Source organism: Leucoraja erinacea, chromosome 18, assembly GCF_028641065.1.
Source record: "Leucoraja erinacea ecotype New England chromosome 18, Leri_hhj_1, whole genome shotgun sequence".
NCBI lineage: Eukaryota > Metazoa > Chordata > Chondrichthyes > Rajiformes > Rajidae > Leucoraja > Leucoraja erinaceus.
The window spans coordinates 37,212,280-37,229,819 of record NC_073394.1 but is presented as its reverse complement, the minus strand read 5'-3'; the positions used below and the strand labels follow the sequence as shown (position 1 = coordinate 37,229,819).

General features: G+C 46.4%; 1 protein-coding gene across 1 annotated transcript in view; it reads right to left on the bottom strand.

Moving 5' to 3' along the window:
- Positions 1-11,952: 11,952 nt before the first annotated feature.
- The window catches only part of madd (MAP-kinase activating death domain), a 196,347-nt gene continuing 190,759 nt past the window's right edge, over positions 11,953-17,540 (bottom strand). Inside the window, exon 36 of the mRNA XM_055649954.1 lies at positions 11,953-16,088. Within this exon, the coding sequence (XP_055505929.1) occupies positions 15,987-16,088 (102 nt within the window). The 3' untranslated portion in view covers positions 11,953-15,986. The remainder of the gene's footprint in view (positions 16,089-17,540) is intronic.

The following is a 17,540-nucleotide window of genomic DNA, read 5'->3' as shown; positions in this document are numbered from 1 at the left end:
CCTGGGTCTCCTCCATGGCCAGAGCGAGCAGCTCCAGAAATTGGAGGAACAGCACCTCATATTACGCTTGGGGAGTCCGCATCCTGGGGGCATGAACATTGAATTCTCCCAATTTTGTTAGTACTTGCTGTCTCCTCGCCTTCCTCAGCCCTCCTGCTGTCTCCTCCCATCCCCCAGCCTTCGGGCTCCTCCTCCTTTTTCCTTTCTTCTCCCGCCCCCCCCCACCCCCGATCAGTCTGAAGAAGGGTTTCGGCCCAAAACATTGCCTATTTCCTTCGCTCCATGGATGCTGCTGCACCCGCTGAGTTTCTCCAGCTTTTTTGTGTACCTTCGATTTTCCAGCATCTGCAGTTCCTTCTTGAACACTAAATTTAAAATGTTTGGGTGAACTAATGCACGCAGAAACAATCTTTTCGAGACCATCTATAATGCTCTGTGGTGCATTTTGTTTGGGTGATGGAGCATGTAGATTCTCTGCCTCAAGGCTCCAGTGACCTGGTCTGATGCTGCATGTGTATAGTTTGCATGCTCTCCTTATGACTGCGTGGGTTTCCTTTGGGTTCTCCAGTTTTCTGCCACATCCCAATGACAAATGGTTTTGCAAACTACGCAAACGGAATATGAGGCACTGTTCCAGGGACAAATGTAGTTGGGACATTTTGCTCGGCATGGGCAAGTTGGCTGAAGTGCCTGTTTCCATGCTGTATGGCTCCATGTCTCTATCTCTGCCAAGTCCCCAGCAATTTCCTCTCTTATCTCTGGGATAGATCCTTCCTAGCCCTGGAGTTATCCACTTTAATGTTCTTCATCATTAAGAACATTATTGTTATTAAAGCACAGTTGAATATGATTCCAAATCACTGGAGCAATGAAGCAGCAGGTTTATCAGCTGCATTGCAGTGCCATGTAGACACAAAATGCTGGAGTAACTCAGCGGGACAGGCAGCATCTCTGGAGAGTAGGAATGGGTGACGTTTCGGGTCGAGACCCTTCTTCTGATTGAGTGTTAGGGGAGAGGGAGTGTAGAGATATGGAATTGTAAAATGTGTAAAGGACAGATTAAAGCAGATGACGGCAAGGAAATGTACAATGTTCATTGTTACCTGAGGGGAAGGTGACAAGGAGGCAAACAATCAGTAAAATTAATCTGAAGGACAGGAAAACTAGTCGGGGAACTAGGGTGGGGAGACACGGAGAAAGAGGGAAAGCAAGGGTTATTTGTAGTTAGAGAAATCAATATTCATACCATGTATTCTGTAACTCAATAATTACCATGTCTGGCAGGATCTGTGGGGATGAAAACAGCTGCAGGCCATTGTTTGCTCACAACCTGTCACTCCTCCAAACTGTCCTGGAGTTAGGGTCAGAACACAGCACAGAAACAGGGCCTTCAGACCACCACACCAACCTGTTGGCCCAGATACACTGATCCCATTTGTTCACATTAAGTTTGTTTCCTGTACTTTACCTACTTAAGTTCCTCCCTGAACACCTCTTAATCATTATCATTATCATTATCATTATCATCCTGTTATTGTCATCATGCAAAGCAACAAGTGTACAGTGCAAAATGAGAAGACTTTTCCCAGGGAATACCGGAGCATCGCACACAAAAACTTAAACATTTCACGCATAAATAAAAACGATTAAAAAAAAACAATCCAGTTCCTGATAAAAACAGTACGAATAGTTAAAAAAGTGCAGGTAAAAAAAAAAGCAACATTAAAATACAAGTTAAAAAAAAGTCATAAAAATGTCCAGGGCAGCTGATTTAAGTGGCCTGAGCCAGTGCCAGAGTTATTACTCAGTGCCAGTTATTAAATTGTCAGTGCAAAAGCAGCAGAATCAGGTGGAGTGACTGTTTAGCAGCCTCACAGCCTGTGGAAGGAAGCTGTTTAGCAGTCTGGTTGTCCGTGCTTTGATGCTGCGGTATCTCTTTCCTGATGCAGGAGACACAGATGTGTGTGCAGGGGGTGCAGTCTGTCCTTTGCTATGCTCAGTGCTTTTTTCAGGCAGCGGCTCTGGAACAGTTCTTGTACCGAGGGTAGCGGGACACCAATGATCCTCTCTGCTCCCCTCACTATCCTCTGCAGAGACTTCCTGTCTGAGCAATTACAGTTGGAGTACCATGTGTTCATGCAGTACGTAAGTACAGACTCCACCGTGCCCCTGTAAAAAGTCCTGAGGATGTTGGTGGGAAGTGAGACCTGTTTGAGTTTCCTCAGGTAGTGCAGTCGCTGATGGGCCCGTTTGACAATCCCAGTGATGTTCCTGGACCAGGTCAGACTGTCTGTGATTTGCACTCCGAGGAACTTTATGCTCTCCACTCTCTCCACCGTGGTGCCACTGATGTTGAGGGGTGCGTGTTTGGGCTGCGACCTCCTGAAGTCGACAATCATCTCCTTTGTTTTGTCTACGTTTAATTCGAAATTGTTGTTGCCGCACCAGTCCACTAGTTGTTTCACTTCCTCCCTGTACATTGTTTCATCCTCTCCACTGATGAATCCCACCACTGTGGTGTCATCTGTGAATTTTATAATCCTGTTGTCCCTGCATCTAGCAGCACAATCATGTGTGAGCAGTGTGAACAACAGCGGGCTGAGCACACAGCCTTGAGGGGAGCCGGTGCTCAGCGTGATCGAGCCTGAGGTGTTCTTGCCAACACGGACTGACTGCGGTCTCTCTGTCAGAAAGTCCAGGATCCAGTGACACAGGGTGGTGTTGAGGCCCAGCAGAGTTAGTTTCTCCACAAGTCTCTGTGGGATGATGGTGTTAAAGGTTGAGCTGAAGTCAATGTACAGGATTCTGGCGTAGGTGTTTTTGTTTTCCAGATGAGTGAGTATTGTGTGCAGCGTAGTAGAGATGGCATCTTCTGTAGAACGTTTGGGGCGATAGACGAACTGGAGGGGGTCTAACGATGAGGGGAGGCTGGCAGTAATATGAGGTTTAACCAGGCGTTCAAAGCACTTCATTACTATGGGGGTTAGGGCGGTAATCATTTAGGCAGGCCACAACTGATTTCTTTGCTATTGGGATTATTGTGGAAGTTTTGAGGCATGTGGGGACAATGGCTTGACTAAGTGAGATGTTGAAGATGTCCGTTAGCACATCTGCTAACTCATCCGCACATTCCTTGAGCACCCGTCCTGGGATGTTGTCGGGTCCAACTGCTTTCCACGGGTTGACCTTGGACAGGGTTCTCCGTGTGTCCATTGAGTCTATGATCAGGACTGGCTGGTCAGTTTGTGAGCAGGGGCTGGCTCTCCCCTTGGGTGTGGTGTTAGCTGCATCAAAACGTGCAAAGAAATTGTTCAGAAGAGAAGTGTCAGTGGCAGTCACCTGCTGCATTGCCTTGTACCTCGTCAGTGTTTGGATTCCCTTCCACATCCACCTTGTGTCTCCCTGCACTGGAGACCCGACCTTTTTCTCGTCGGGTTTCCGTTGTCGTTGAGGCCGCAACGAGGAGCGGCCTCCAACAGGAAGAAGCCGGGGACTCAGGTGCTACTCACCGTCGCCGTCGCGGGGCTGGCCGAGTCCGGAGCGGTTGGAGCGGTGGAGGAGCGCTGCTGCTGCTGCTGCCGCTGCTGCTGCTGCTGCTGCTGAGTCGGAGGCTGCTGCTGAGTCGGAGGCTGCTGCTGCGGGTCTGCGGACAGCGGCGCCGGGAGCCCGCGGATCCCTGGAGAGAGACCGCTTTTCGGGGCTCCTGCAACGGCGAATTCTCCCGCCCGAGTTGCGGGGTCGAAGAGCTCCTGGAGCGGGGCCTAACACCATTGCCCCGCGCGGCTGGAACGGCCGCGGGACTTTACGAGCGCACACCGGGGGGCTCCAACACCAAGACCCGGTGTGCGACCTCGCACCACCCGGCGTGGCTTCAATGGCCGCGGGACAATCGCCATCGCCAGCCGGGGGCTTTGACTTTGACTCTGACATCGGGGGGGGGAGAGTGCAGTGGAGAGATACGTTTTTTTTGGTCTTCCATCACAGCTATGTGATGGATGTTTATGTAAAATGTAATTATGTTGTGTCTGGGTCTATTTGTGTGTAATGTATGGCTGCAGAAACGGCATTTCGTTTGGACCTCTAGGGGTCCAAATGACAATTAAATTGACTCTTGACTCTTGACTCTTGACTCTTGTCTCCTGTGTCACAGAGGTGTCCTTGAATTTTCTCTGCATAGGCACGTTTCGCTGCCTTCCGATTCCTTTTTCCAGTGCAGTCCTGGTAGATCAAAGAGCAGCTGTGTTACCGGCTCTGTAGGCTGCATCACGGGCCGTCAGCAGCGAGCGCACCTCTGCTGTCATCCATGGCTTTTCATTTCCACGTGCAGTGAAGGTTTTAATGACAGTGACATCCTCGGTGCACTTAGCAATGTAGCTGGTTACAGTCTCTGCGTACTCCTCGATGTTGATGAGGCCATCATAGGATGCTGCTGTCCTGAACACATCCCAGTCATTGTGCAGGAAGCAATCCTGCAGTGCTGAGGCTGCTCCCTCTGACCAAACCCTGGTGTGTTTTCTCTCCGCTCTGACTTGTCTTTGCCGTGGTGTATTTCCTGTTTCAGTAATTTCAGTCCTCCCTATCAGAGATTTTAATGGTTTGAAATATTTTCTTTCCCTTGCAGGATTTGATGCTCCTCAAGGTTCAAAGGCTCTTCGATACAAATCCTCCTTTAGATTCCTCGACTATATCTCTTTCCTCTCGCCTCATGGCCACTTTATAGCTTATGGTTTTAGATTCTTACCTCTCTGGCCCCAAAAATTACTAAATAGGCATGGCAAGACTACACCATTAAATATGATGATACCTGCATGATCGATTTGAATGGGATTTCTTCAAGACATAAATTAGATCATGCAGCATTTTCCCCCACTAAAGCAGTCATGAGATCCATATCAGAGGCCAGAGTGGAGCTCAGATTAACATCTCACCCACCAGATGGCATCATAACACTGCAACAATACTACATCTGGAGATTATAGTTGAGTTCTTGGAGTGGGACTTCCTTGTTCTTTATTCTTACTAAACCTTGGAGATTTCACAAACAAAACAACTTTTCAAATTAGGTGCTTCATCAGCCCTTAATCACTCTTTCAGCAGTTTTCTTATCTAGATAAAGCTGCAACAAGGTGACTTTGGTTGAATCCTACTAGTACAGACACCTCTTCCCAGAGGATGTGCCTCCCCTCCTGATGGCTGAGCAAAGTGCATACCCTCTGAGCAATGTGGTCTTTCCACTGCACTGAGTTCTCCTGCTCGTTCTTCATAATCTCTACACCAACTCAGAGTCAGACACAGTTAAAACAAATGCTGATACAAATAGAAACGGGCACCATTAGAGTCTCTGCCCTTATTAAATGCAGCTTGCAACAGCTTTAACAGGTGGTTGATGGTTAGTGTAGACTCGGTGAGTCAGGAGGCATGTCTCTGTACTGCATCTTTCTGAAACTCGAACTCTGTCCAGCCCAACTGTGATCATCCCAGTTAGGACACTGGTCATGTCTCCTTAAGAGTTATTTTGTGTAAAAGCAGAGCGCTGGTCATAAATCAACTGGTGGCCTCCATGTTCCAGCAGCATTCGATGTCAGTCTCTGAATGCATCCCTGGGAACAGTCCGTAATTCAGAGTCCTCTGTGACAGAGCTATTCAGAATAAATCTTGACAGGGACCCTTGCAAACCTCGCCAGACTTTCTTTGCAACACTGCAAAGAGGTGGGCAACAGTCTCCTCTCCATAGCAGCTGTCCTGAAGGCAGCGTACACCGGTAGAGAGGTTCCGACGGTGCAGGATCTGTGGGAGGGCTCCCCAAACCAAACCAAACCAGGTCTTGGTGTTTGTTGGTGAGTTTTGGCGATGAGGCATTTCGCCAGACAAGCTGTGCAGTCTGGGAAGGTCATAAATTCAGTGAAAGACGCTCTTTGGTCTGCCCGAGCTTTGTTGACCTCCCAACGGAGCGGGATGTCCGTTGGGGAATGTTGACGACTGGCCCGCTGCAGACTGCAGGAGTACATGCTTAGGGAAGCACTGAAGCTTGGTGCAGCCAACATCAAGGCTCTGTGGGGGAGGACCAGAGTCTAGGGTCCTTCCGCTGCTGGACATGGAGGGCAGGTTGTGGTGGAGACGCCCCTCAAAATAAGGGAAGGGATTCCACGCCAGTGGGCTACATGAACGGCAAGGGTGCGGGAGATATTTGGTCAACGTGTGTATAGTGTCTGAAAATGTTGGATCAATTTTTTGCATGGTTCATGTATTGCATATATTTATTACTTGAATAAAGTCTATTTTGAAATTTAAAAAAAGGTGTCCTCCATGTTGTGGTACCGGTGGTGACTTTGGTTCCGTCCTCTGCTTTTATTTCCCGGATCCAGAGGAAATTGTTACACTTCACTGAAGCAATGTGAAACAGTGGATCTCTGCTGCGGTCCTGAATCTCTCATTTGCGGAGGACGGTCAGTTCTGATTCGCATCCACACCCTGGTTGCGACTCTCCATCTTAGGACCCTGCAGAGATACATGTAGTCTGAGAATCCTAATCATTGGGATGCTCAGGCAAAGTACTTTGTTCATTGACTTCAGAAGAACATACAACATAGGCATTAGCCACTGCGTTAGTTACCTGTTTTTTTTACTGGGACTTACTTGAAGACTTGAATCTAGTCACATTCAGCCAACATGTGGCTCCTGAATGAAGTCAGTGAGATCTGCATGGGTGCAGGAGGTAGCACCAATGCAATTGTCGATGTAGCGGAGGTAGAGTTCGGGGATAGGGCCACGGTACGCCTCAAACAAGGATTGTTCGACATACCCTACAAAGAGGCAGGCAAAGCTGGGGCCCATGCGAGTGCCCATAGCTATGCCTTGGATTTGGAGGAAATGGGAGGAGTCAAACAAAAGTTGTTGAGAGTAAGGACCAGCTCTGCTAGGAGAAGTGTATCGGTAGACTGGGATTGGTTGGTTCTGCGGTCGTGGAAGACACGGAGGGCTTAAAGACCCTCCTGGTGGGGGTTGGAGGTGTAGAGTGACTGGACATCCAGGGTGAAGATGAGGGAATGGGGGCCGAGAAAACGGAAGTCCTGGAGCAGACGAAGAGCGTGTGGGGTAGGGAGGAATTTAACCAGGGGGGATAGGATGGAGTCGAGGTATGTGGAAATAAGTTTGGTGGGACACGAACAAGCCGAAACAATGGGTCTGCCAGGACAGTCAGGTTTATGGATTTTGGAGAAGGTAAAACCGGGTTGTGCGGGCTGGGGAATTATGAGGTTGGAGGCTTGGGAGGGCAGGGAGCCGGAAGTGATGAAGCCAGTGATAGTAGGCATGCCTTGAGGAAAGTGATAGTGTATAAGATAATGGCCAGCTGCTCGTCTGTGGGGTCATGGTCCAAAGATAAGTAGGTGTCTGAGAGTTGGCGACTAGCCTCAGACTTGTAGAGATCAGCGCGCCAGACGACCACGGCACCTCCCTTGTCGGCAGGTTTCATCACCCAGTCTGGGTTGTTGCAGAGTGGAAGGCTGAACGTTCGGGTGGGGGGGAGAGACATTAGAGTGAGAAAGGGGAGTGGAGAAGTTGAGGCGGTTGATGTCCCGCTGGCAGTTTAAAATAAAAAGGTTTAAAGCAGGTTGATGGCTGTGAGGGGGAGTCCAAGAGGAGGGGGTCCATTAGAGACAGGAGAAAGGGTGATCATTAGGGGGTGAGGACTCCTTCCCATGGAAAAACGCTTGGTTGCGGAGGCGAAGTGTGAGTGGGGTGATTCCAACTGAGCTTACCCCTGCTTGACTACAATTTACTCATAGGACCCAAGCCCTATGATCTTTACCAGGTGGTGGTCTCACACAGCTTATGTCAGCTATGTGTGGGATTTTTCAGTAGTGGAGGAAAGGCTGACGGATGCTGTCAATCAACTAACACCATAGTATGATGAGAATCACCTCCGTGCAAACCCGTCTAAGACACAGGTGTATGCCTTCAACTTGAGAAACCGAGAAGCCAGGAGACAACTTCAGGTGAACTGGTATAGAACAACATTGGAGCACTGTGAGCATCCGGTTCACCTCACCTTGACCGATAGATGTCTTACCTTCAAGATCCATATTGAGAAGACAAAGACAAGAGAAGAAAATGAGTGCACGCATCAATGTTGTTAGTAAGCTCACCAACACAAGATAGGGTGCTAACCCACACACCCTACGTTCCACTGACTTAGCCCTCTGCTATTCTGCTGCAGAGTATGCATGCACAGTATGGGAAAGATCCACCCATGCCAAGAAGCTGGACCCAGCCCTCAATGCTTCCTGCAGACTTGTCAGAGGTTGGCTCAAGCCAAGAAGTACTGACAGCCTCTACCTCATGGCAGGCATAGCCCTGCCAGACATCAGAAGAGCTGGAACCATCATGAAGGAGCGCCAGCAGCAGATAACAGATAAACAACATCCAATGTTTGGCCAGCCACCATTTCCGAGTCGCCTAAAGTCGAGAAAAAGATTTCTTAACTGTGTGCCTCTTCTTGAGGCTGACATTACAACGTGAAGCACGAGTCTCCATATGGGATGATAGAATATCCACTCTACCTCCTGGTGCAGACGCAAATTGGGCCAGATGGAAATGCCTCAATCGATTGAGAATTGGTGTTGGCAGAGCTAACACTTGCTGAAATGCCCTCAACTGGAAAGCCAATGCACTGCTGCCCACAATGAAGATGCCAAGAAATGTGTTCAGCTCTGGCTGAACAATATCTAATCTTGCGATTTGGACTCGATAAAATGTTACACAATGTAATTTTAACATTGAATTTTTACATAGAACACTGCAGCCCAGGGCAGCAGAGTGGCACAGCGGTATATTAAAAAGACCAATAATTAACAATTAAAAATAGCAATTTTTAATTTTTAATTGTTAATTATTGGTCTTTTTAAGTATTTATTGCTCTCAGGTAGTGTCCACAGTGTATTCTATGTATTTTCGGTCTGCGTTTGTTTTGAATCTGTGGGTTTGTTGGTTGGGGGCTTCTGGACATCTGAATTTCCCTGAGGGGATCAATAAAGTATTTATTATTATTATTATAGATAGTGCCTTCCAACACCAGAGACCCAGGTTCGATCTTGACTATGGGTGCTGTCTATGCAGAGTTTTCCCGGTGAACGTGTGGATTTCCCCCAGGTGCTCCAGATTCCTCCCAAAGACTTGCAGGTTTGTAGGTTAATTGACTTCTGTAATTGCCCCTAGTATGTAGGATGCGAAAGTGGGATAACTTAGAACCAGTGTACGGGTGATCAATGGTCACCATGGATTAACTGAATGGACTGTTTCCACTATGTATCTCTAAACTAAGCACTGGATCAGGTCTTTCAGCCCACCATGTTTGTGCTGAAAATTATGCCAGGTTAAACTGACCTCATTTTCCTGTACATGATCTAAATCCCTCTACTCCCTTCACTTCCATGTTGCTATCTAAAAGCCTCTTAAATTCCACTATCGGGTCTGGTTCCACCACACCTGGCAATGCATTCCCCACCACTCTGTGTAAAAAACTTGCCCCGCACATCTCGATTATACACCCCCCCCCCCCCCAATGGCCTCTAATGTATGAATTTCCACCCTGGGAAAAAGGTTCTGACTCTCTACCCTATCTATGCAATATTACAAAAAGGATGCCGGGGCTCTTATATAAGACATAGATCAGTGCAGCGTAAGTACAGGCCCTTCTGTCCAGCATGTCCATGCCGAGCATGATGCCAAGTCAAACTAATCTCTCTTGACTGCACGTGATCAACATCCTTCTATTCCTTCCATATCAGATCAGAACAGAGAAAACCTCCTATAGCAGTGATGAGTCTCTCGAACAGGTCAGATTATTCAGTCACAGTGTTGCCAAGTCATCAATTATTCTTGTCAGTGTACACTGGGGAAGCACTGCAATGAGAACTCAAAGTATTCCACTTCAATCACAACACTAATAGGAATTTATATCATTTGTGTTTATAATTTATAGTATTCGTACTTCATCTGTATTTACATTTTTACAAAAATTCATCAGTATCACTGGGTTATACTTTTGGTGTGGACTCGTCTGTCACTGGGTAACACAAAAGTACAGTCAAGTACCAAACTGGACATCCTATTGTAAAACGATGCTGGCCAAGTGACTGGTGTTTTGACGAAGAGCATTTTGGAGATTGTGATCACGGCTCCATAAGTTTTAAGATTATTTTGAATAGGGGTAGGTCTGGATATTAAGGTAAGGTGCTTCATTGGGGCAAGGCAGATTACAATATCATTAGGCAGAAGCTAGGGAAGGTAGATTGGGATTAGTTGTTATTGGGTAACTCCACGGAGTACATGTGAGAGTCCTTTAAAGGCCAGCTGATCAAAGTGCAGGATCAGCATGTTCCAGTAAGGAGGAGCGATAGAACAGCAAGGCATGGGAACTGTGGATGACAAAGGAGATTGCAAACTTGGTCAGGCTTAGAAAGGTGGCACCAGACAGGGCTTGAGGAATACAAAGCGAGCAGGAAAGAACTCATAGCGGGTGACTAGATGGGCCAAAAGGTTCCAGAGCAAGAGTGATTCCAACTGGAGGTGCGAGTTCTGGTGGCCCCAGGTGACAACAAGCAGGTTGAGCATGGATGGGAAGCGATAAGGCAATGGCTTCAGGGAAATGCACCTCCCCCCCCCCCCATTGGGGAAAGTTTGCTGCAAGTGTACAGAAAGTGTCTGAAGATGTGGCCGAGCCTAAAGAATGGCTTTGATCTGTGTAGGCAGAGTATTCTAGTACCGATCTTGGCAATTTTGATACCAGTAACTGCGGGCCTTTGAAGTCCACCTTTGTAGCTGACCTTAAGCCTGACCTATCAAAGATGATGGAGGTTACCTTCCCTAACTGGGACAGTATTAACACCACCTTCTGTAGCAATGAATTCCACAGATTCATCATCCTCAGACTAAAGAAATTCCTGCTTATCTTTCGAAAGGTACGTCCTTTTTATTCTGAGGCTATGGCCTCTGGTCCCAGACGCTCCTACTATTGGAATATTGATGATATTGTTCTTGCTTCAGTGACCAAGGAGCAGCACGAACAGGAACACCACCAACTCCTCGATTACCTCTCCTCTAGGGACCACAAAACCTGTCTAGCCAAAGCACAAATTGTACAGGAAGAAGTTGTTTACCAGGGACAGAAAATCTCCCAGGGGAAAAAAAGACCTTACCCAGGATCAGACTGCTACCATCCGAGAGGCCAAACAGCCCACTACGATTCAGGAATTTAGATCCTTTCTAGGCCTATGCAACTTTAATCGCCAGTGGATTGATGCATACACTCAATTGGCACAGTGTCTAAATGACCTCTGCAAAGGAAATCGGGCATTAGGGGAAAAGATTTCCCTTGCTGAGGGACAACACCCCTTTGGGTTCTGATGAATTGTCATGGTTTTCGACATTTCTGCTGTGATCTCCTTAATAATTGTTAAATGATGGGCACCAGGCCAGAAAATTAGGCTTTCCATCTCTTTTCTTCTTCAGTTTTCCCCAAAATGGGTTACTGCGGGAAAATGGTTGCTAGGTAAAAGGCCAACTGGTTGAATGGTGGAGCAGCCTTGTAGGCCTGATCAGCTTTATTTTCTAGGTTCCCATTACCTACGTAGCTACACCCTTAAGAGAACAATGGGTAACATAGCTAATCTTTTCCTTGGCTGTGCACATGATCACTTCCAAGTGCGTGTGTTATAGTGTGTACGTGTAATCTGCGCATGGTCACGTTCCAACACAATAACCCGCACTTTCATGGCCATGAATGTATGCACATGTCCTTGTGCAGCTGTTTCTGTGACAGTGTGGACAACAGCTGAGTGGGGTGATTGCCCGAGCTGCCTAACATGATCACATTCCCCAACGACGCACATGTTGTTTAAGAGATGAGACTGCATCCACAATGGTAGACAAAGTAACCATGAACAAGAGTGAGACAGAGACACATGGACTGGTTTTATTGCAACATTCAAGATACTGTACAGTGCTATAAATACATGTAATACTGAATTATTTACACCAGAAATCCCAATCCTATAACAGTAAGCTACAAACACAAAGAATACCATCCCTGCTGGCCAAACTAGATCAGAATATCTAACATAAAACACACATGACAAAAAGGAGAAAAGCTGTAAGTTCCATTTTCACATCAAGCATAAAACCCTGACCATCGACACACTGCCTGCAGTCAGTGCTTAAAACATACACTGCCTGCTTCACCTCCCGTCTCATGTACTAGATGGATGAGGAGAGGTCAACAGGATGAGGATGAGGAGAAATCAAGTGTATTAGGAAGGTATTACTGGGAAATAAGCAAGTCAGAGCAAAGAGTGGGAATAAAGAGAGCCTTTACTGCACGACTGCCGGTGACCTGTGGTGTTTCGCAGGGGTTGGTTGGACCCGCTACTTTTCACATCATATTTTAATGGATCTGGATGAAGGAATTGATGGCTTTGTGGCCAAGTTTGCGGCTGCAGTACTAAGATAAGTTTGGAGAGTGGACAAAGAATTGGCAAATGGAATACAGCGTAGCAAAGTGCAGGGTCATATACTTTGGTAACAGGAATAAAGGCATAGACTACTTTACAAATGCGGAGCTGATTCAGAATTCGGAGGTGCAAAGGGACGAGAGTGCTGGTGCAGGATTGCCTAAAGATTAATTTACAGGTTGAGTACAGGCAAGGAAGGAAAATGCAATGTTAATATTCATTTCACGGGGACTAGACTATACAAGCAAGGTGTAATGCTGTGGCTTTATCAGATGCCACATTTGGATATATCGTGAGTAGTTATGGACCTCATATCTGAGGAAGGATCTGCTGGGTTTGAAGAGGGTCCCGAGGGGGTTTACGAGAATGATCCTGGGGATGATTGTGTTGCATTTGAGGAGCATTTGAAAGCTCAGGGCCTGCACTCACTGGAGTTTAGAAGGATGAGGGAGGATCTCATTGAAACCTACCGACAATAAAAGGCCTAGATAGAGTGGATGTGGAAAGGATGTTTCCGGTAATGGGAGAGCCTTGAAGCTGAAGGCACAGCCTCACAAAAAAATGGATGTACCTTCAGAATGGAGGCCGTCATTAGGTATCTTTAAAGCAGAGATTGGTAGATTCTTGAATAGTAAGGATGTCAAAAGTTATGGGGAGAAGGCAGGAGAATGGGGTCGAAAATGAAAATTAGATCAGCTGTAATTGAATGACAGCGTAGACTCGATGGGCTGAATGTCCCAATTCTGATCCTAGGTCTTATGGTCTCTCTCTGGTTATTGAGAGGTTTTCCCCCACCCATTGCATGGGAATTATTCTGTGCACAGTGGGAGTACGTTCTAAGTGTGCTTGAAGTGCGTTCTTCCTTGGCGCTCTATGGGGACAGGAATATTTCTCCAGCTAAAGGCAACCTGAAAGAAAAGCTGAAAATGCCAGAAACACTCAGCTGTTCACACAACATCCTTGGAGAGAAATAGATTCACCTTCATTTACACCGAGCACAGGGTGCTTCACTGTCTGGTGATGGGGATGGAATTATTCTTCTCTCACTGTGTTGGATGAGGATCACGCCTTGGGAGGTGGGGATATAGTGCATTATTCCTCTCCAGAATACATAGACGTAATTATCCCTCTGTCCGCGGGGCACAGGTCTAATTATTTGTCATACTCAATACCAGGAGGAGTATTTCATTGGTTCCATGAGGGCCCCTCCTTTCATTTTGGTTACTGACTAGATGTCACTGGGCACGAGGGGGTGGGGGAGGGGTAAGGACAGAGGCTTTGCTCATATTTATGGTCAGATTACTCTCAAGTACTCAAAATTCCAGCATCTGCAATTCATTGTGTGTACTGTTGCTAAATGAGAGAGGATTATTCCTCTGTTACTCTGCATACAGAGAAGGGACCTTTGTGTTACTGTGAATAGAGAGGAAATAATTCTTCTGGGTGGATCATTTTGTCTGGAGATGTTTATGCCACTCACTATGCACAGAAAGACAATGACTCTTACCCTAGCTCAAGGAATCCCAACCTGGGGTAAATTTCACCTACCCAGGGCGTAAATTTGTTGATTCTGGATTTGTACATGTTTTTTTCTCATTGACTGACTGTGTTTGGTTCTGGTATACCGGTATCTGTTCATCATTAGTTGTTCATAAATAAGTGAAATAACATTGTTAAGTGTTATTAAAGGGGTAACGGGAGGAAATAGGTTGGGAACCCTTGCCCTAGCCTCTGAGTTGCTATTGAGAACTTTGCACTGAAAACACTTCTTCTAGTTTAACAGGGGACTTACAGTTGTTACAGATCTCCTTGATCCTGCATTCGAGGATGAATAGTAGGGATTGAGATTTGGAAAGGTCAGTCATGGGTCTGAAATCAGATAAGAGTAGCGTGGGGTACTGGATAGTGTGACCCTTTCAGATGGTACCCAAGAGGCAGCATATGGAAGTGCCCAGTTGATATGGGTAATGCTGTAAGTGTCTGGCTGGGATTGGAATGGTGGCGCGGTGGTGGAGAAGGCAGCCCATGTCTGATGTCAGTGCTGGAGTTCCAACCTCTCCCAGTCACCTACAGGCAGTTGCATTTAAGTAATCAACTTGGTCAAACATCTCTGAATCCCAACGATCACAAAGGGATCAATGAGCACCTGAATGTGGTCAGTTACTTTCACCGTACAGACTAAGTAGGAGGCCGCAGAGCAACAGTGCATATTGTATAGTCTATGCACTGTGCAAATCACCTGCCTATAAACAAGGTTGCACCTCACGTCTCACGTGTGATCGACACAGAGCTCCGCCATGGCGCATGCAGGAAAAGAGCAACGAAAACAACTGGAAACCGATGAGTGGACTTGACTGCCCACTTGGCTCTGTTGGTCATCATGTATTGTATGTACTTGTGTCAGTCTGAGCAATGGGATTACAGGAACATTCTTCAAACTGACTGTAGGCAGCCTTGGGAGGATCCCTCCTGTGGTCAGTCCGCAGTGAATCCAAACCGAGATTGCTCCTTAGCTGGCAAATCCAGGGTGCAAAAATCTTTTGAAGACGCCTCTCCCGTGAATTGAATGATGGGATGATGTTGCAATTAATTAGCAGGGTTTAAACGAGCAACTCTCATCCACGATTCCTTTCAGTGCAGTCGTCAGAAGTGATCAGTGGATGAATCTGCAAATATCTGAGTAAATCTTAAATGTGCGAGTGAAATATAAATCCAGTGTAGCAGTTCCAATTGGAGAACATAGAGTGGATTCTGCGCAGAACTAGTTCTCTGCGGGTAAACATCCAGTGATTTCAGTAAACAAAAAGTCCGCTGTGGGTGCACAGGGAATGAATCCAGTGTAGGAGTGACATTCAATAGGTAACTTATCAGTGAATTCAGCATAGGAGTGGTTCTCGATGGGTAGATTTGCAGCGAATTCAATGCAGGAGTGGGTTTCGATGGGTAAGCTTGCAGTGAATCCTGTGAAGGAGTGGTCCTCGGGAAGATTTACTTTGAATCCAGTACTGGAGTGGTTCTTGATGGGTAGGTTTACAGTGAATCCAATGTAGGAGTGGTCTTCATCATGTAGGTTTGCCGGTGTAGGAATGGCCCTCAATGCGAAGGTTTATGTGAATCCAGTATAGGAGTGGTCCTCGATGGTCAGGTTTACAGTGAATCCAGTATAGGAGTGGTCCTTGATGGGCAGGTTTGCAGTGAATCCAGTGAAAGTTATAAAAACCAGTGTAGAACTAATATTGAAGATGTTGCCCATAGTTTATTGTTACAATGCAGAAGCTAGCATGTAATTACATTTAGCCCAAGTGCTTAAATGTTCTAAACTGGGCAAGCTGTAGGCAAATGGAGTTGGATTGGGGAGGGCAAGTACAAGTTAAGCAGCAGTTATTGCCATGAACCCAAGTGTATTTGAGCTGCAGGAGTGCTGACCTGGATGTTGAGCGATGGGCAGCGGTTGGGATGGTGTGACAAGCTGATGTCTTACCGTGCTGGGGTTACCTTGTTCTTGCTCTCCATCTCTTTCCCTCTTGCTGCAGCCATGTAGGAGAACAGACACAGTACAGAGTAACAGATCTCATGGGCCTGCAACAAGAAAAGGGCAGGGGCGATTGAAGCCACCATAAGTCAATCTGCTGTTGCTAATAAGGTGGCAGGCAGAACAGAAACACGCTGTAATAATAGGCCACATTGAAATCAAAATCCCACTGACTCCAACCACTAAAATCTTCAGTGACAAAGCAATGTGTTGGAAGGATTGGCATTTCCACATATACTGTAGCTGTGCCAGGGGAAGAGAAATAGCTGGGGACAGTGAAGGGTTAATCAGAATCTTTAGGGAAGGTGCAATGGGACACAGCACCAGAAACTATGAAAGGGCAAACTAAAAGAAGGTATTTTGCCCGCAATCTGGTTGGTGTGCATTTGTTTAGGCACATTTATTTACCTTTGCTTATGCAATTTTTTTCTTTTAGGGTGAGAAGAAAATGCAGGCTATTTTGGAAGTGATCAAACGCATGGTGATACAGACTGCAGTTGAACTGCGGGAGGGCAGACTATACTTTCAGATTTCAATTGACAAGAGTGATTTTCAACTTGTTTATAGTGCTTTATTAGTTATTAAGGGAACGAAAGGTTTATTGTTTAATGCAGGAATATGGTGCTCAGGTAGACAGTCAGCCGTAATGTTGTCGAGTGGTGGAGCTAATGAATGACCTGCTTCCTGCTCCTTTCTTTGACGTTCCTTTCTCTTCTTTGTACTCATCCAGCTCCCCTTTAAACACCAGCTGTTAAGTCGCAGCTCCCTGTGGCAGTCACATTTTAAACAGAATCACTCTCAAGTATATTTCTCACATGTTTTGTTGATTTATCGTATATGTATGGCTTCCATTTTAGTTATACCCACTGATGGAAGTATTTATCCTACATCTACCCAATTAAACTCTTCAAGATGTCCATTTATTTTATTTTTTGAGAAAACCTCAGACCACACTGTATATCCCAACTGTCGTTTGTGTGCAAATCACTAAACCCATCTGTTCATCTGAAACAATTCACACTTTCATGGTATAAGCAAATTGGTTTCTAAAATCTTTATGATGAGCTTGGAGAAAGACACGAGGACCGAGGAACTTGGTGGAACCAAGAGAGCGATGGCGCAGGTGCATAGTTCCTTGAAGGGACGTCACAGGTAGATAAGGTGGTCAAAAAGGCTTTTGGCACATTGGCCTTCATCAGTCAGAGTATTGAGTGTAGAAGTGGGAGGTCATGTTGCAGTTATATAAGACGTTGGTGAGGCCGCATTTAGAGTATTGTGTTCACTTCCGGGCACCATGTTATAGGAAAGATGTTGTCAAGATGGAAAGGGTACAGAGAAGATTTATGAGGATGTTGCCAGGACTGAGTCTCTGAGCTAGTGTCTGAGCTAAGGAGAGAGGTTGAACAGGCTGGGACTATTAAGTGTATAAAATCACGAGACAAATAGATCGAGTGGATGCACATAGTCTCTTGACAAGAGTAGGGGAATCGAGAACCAGA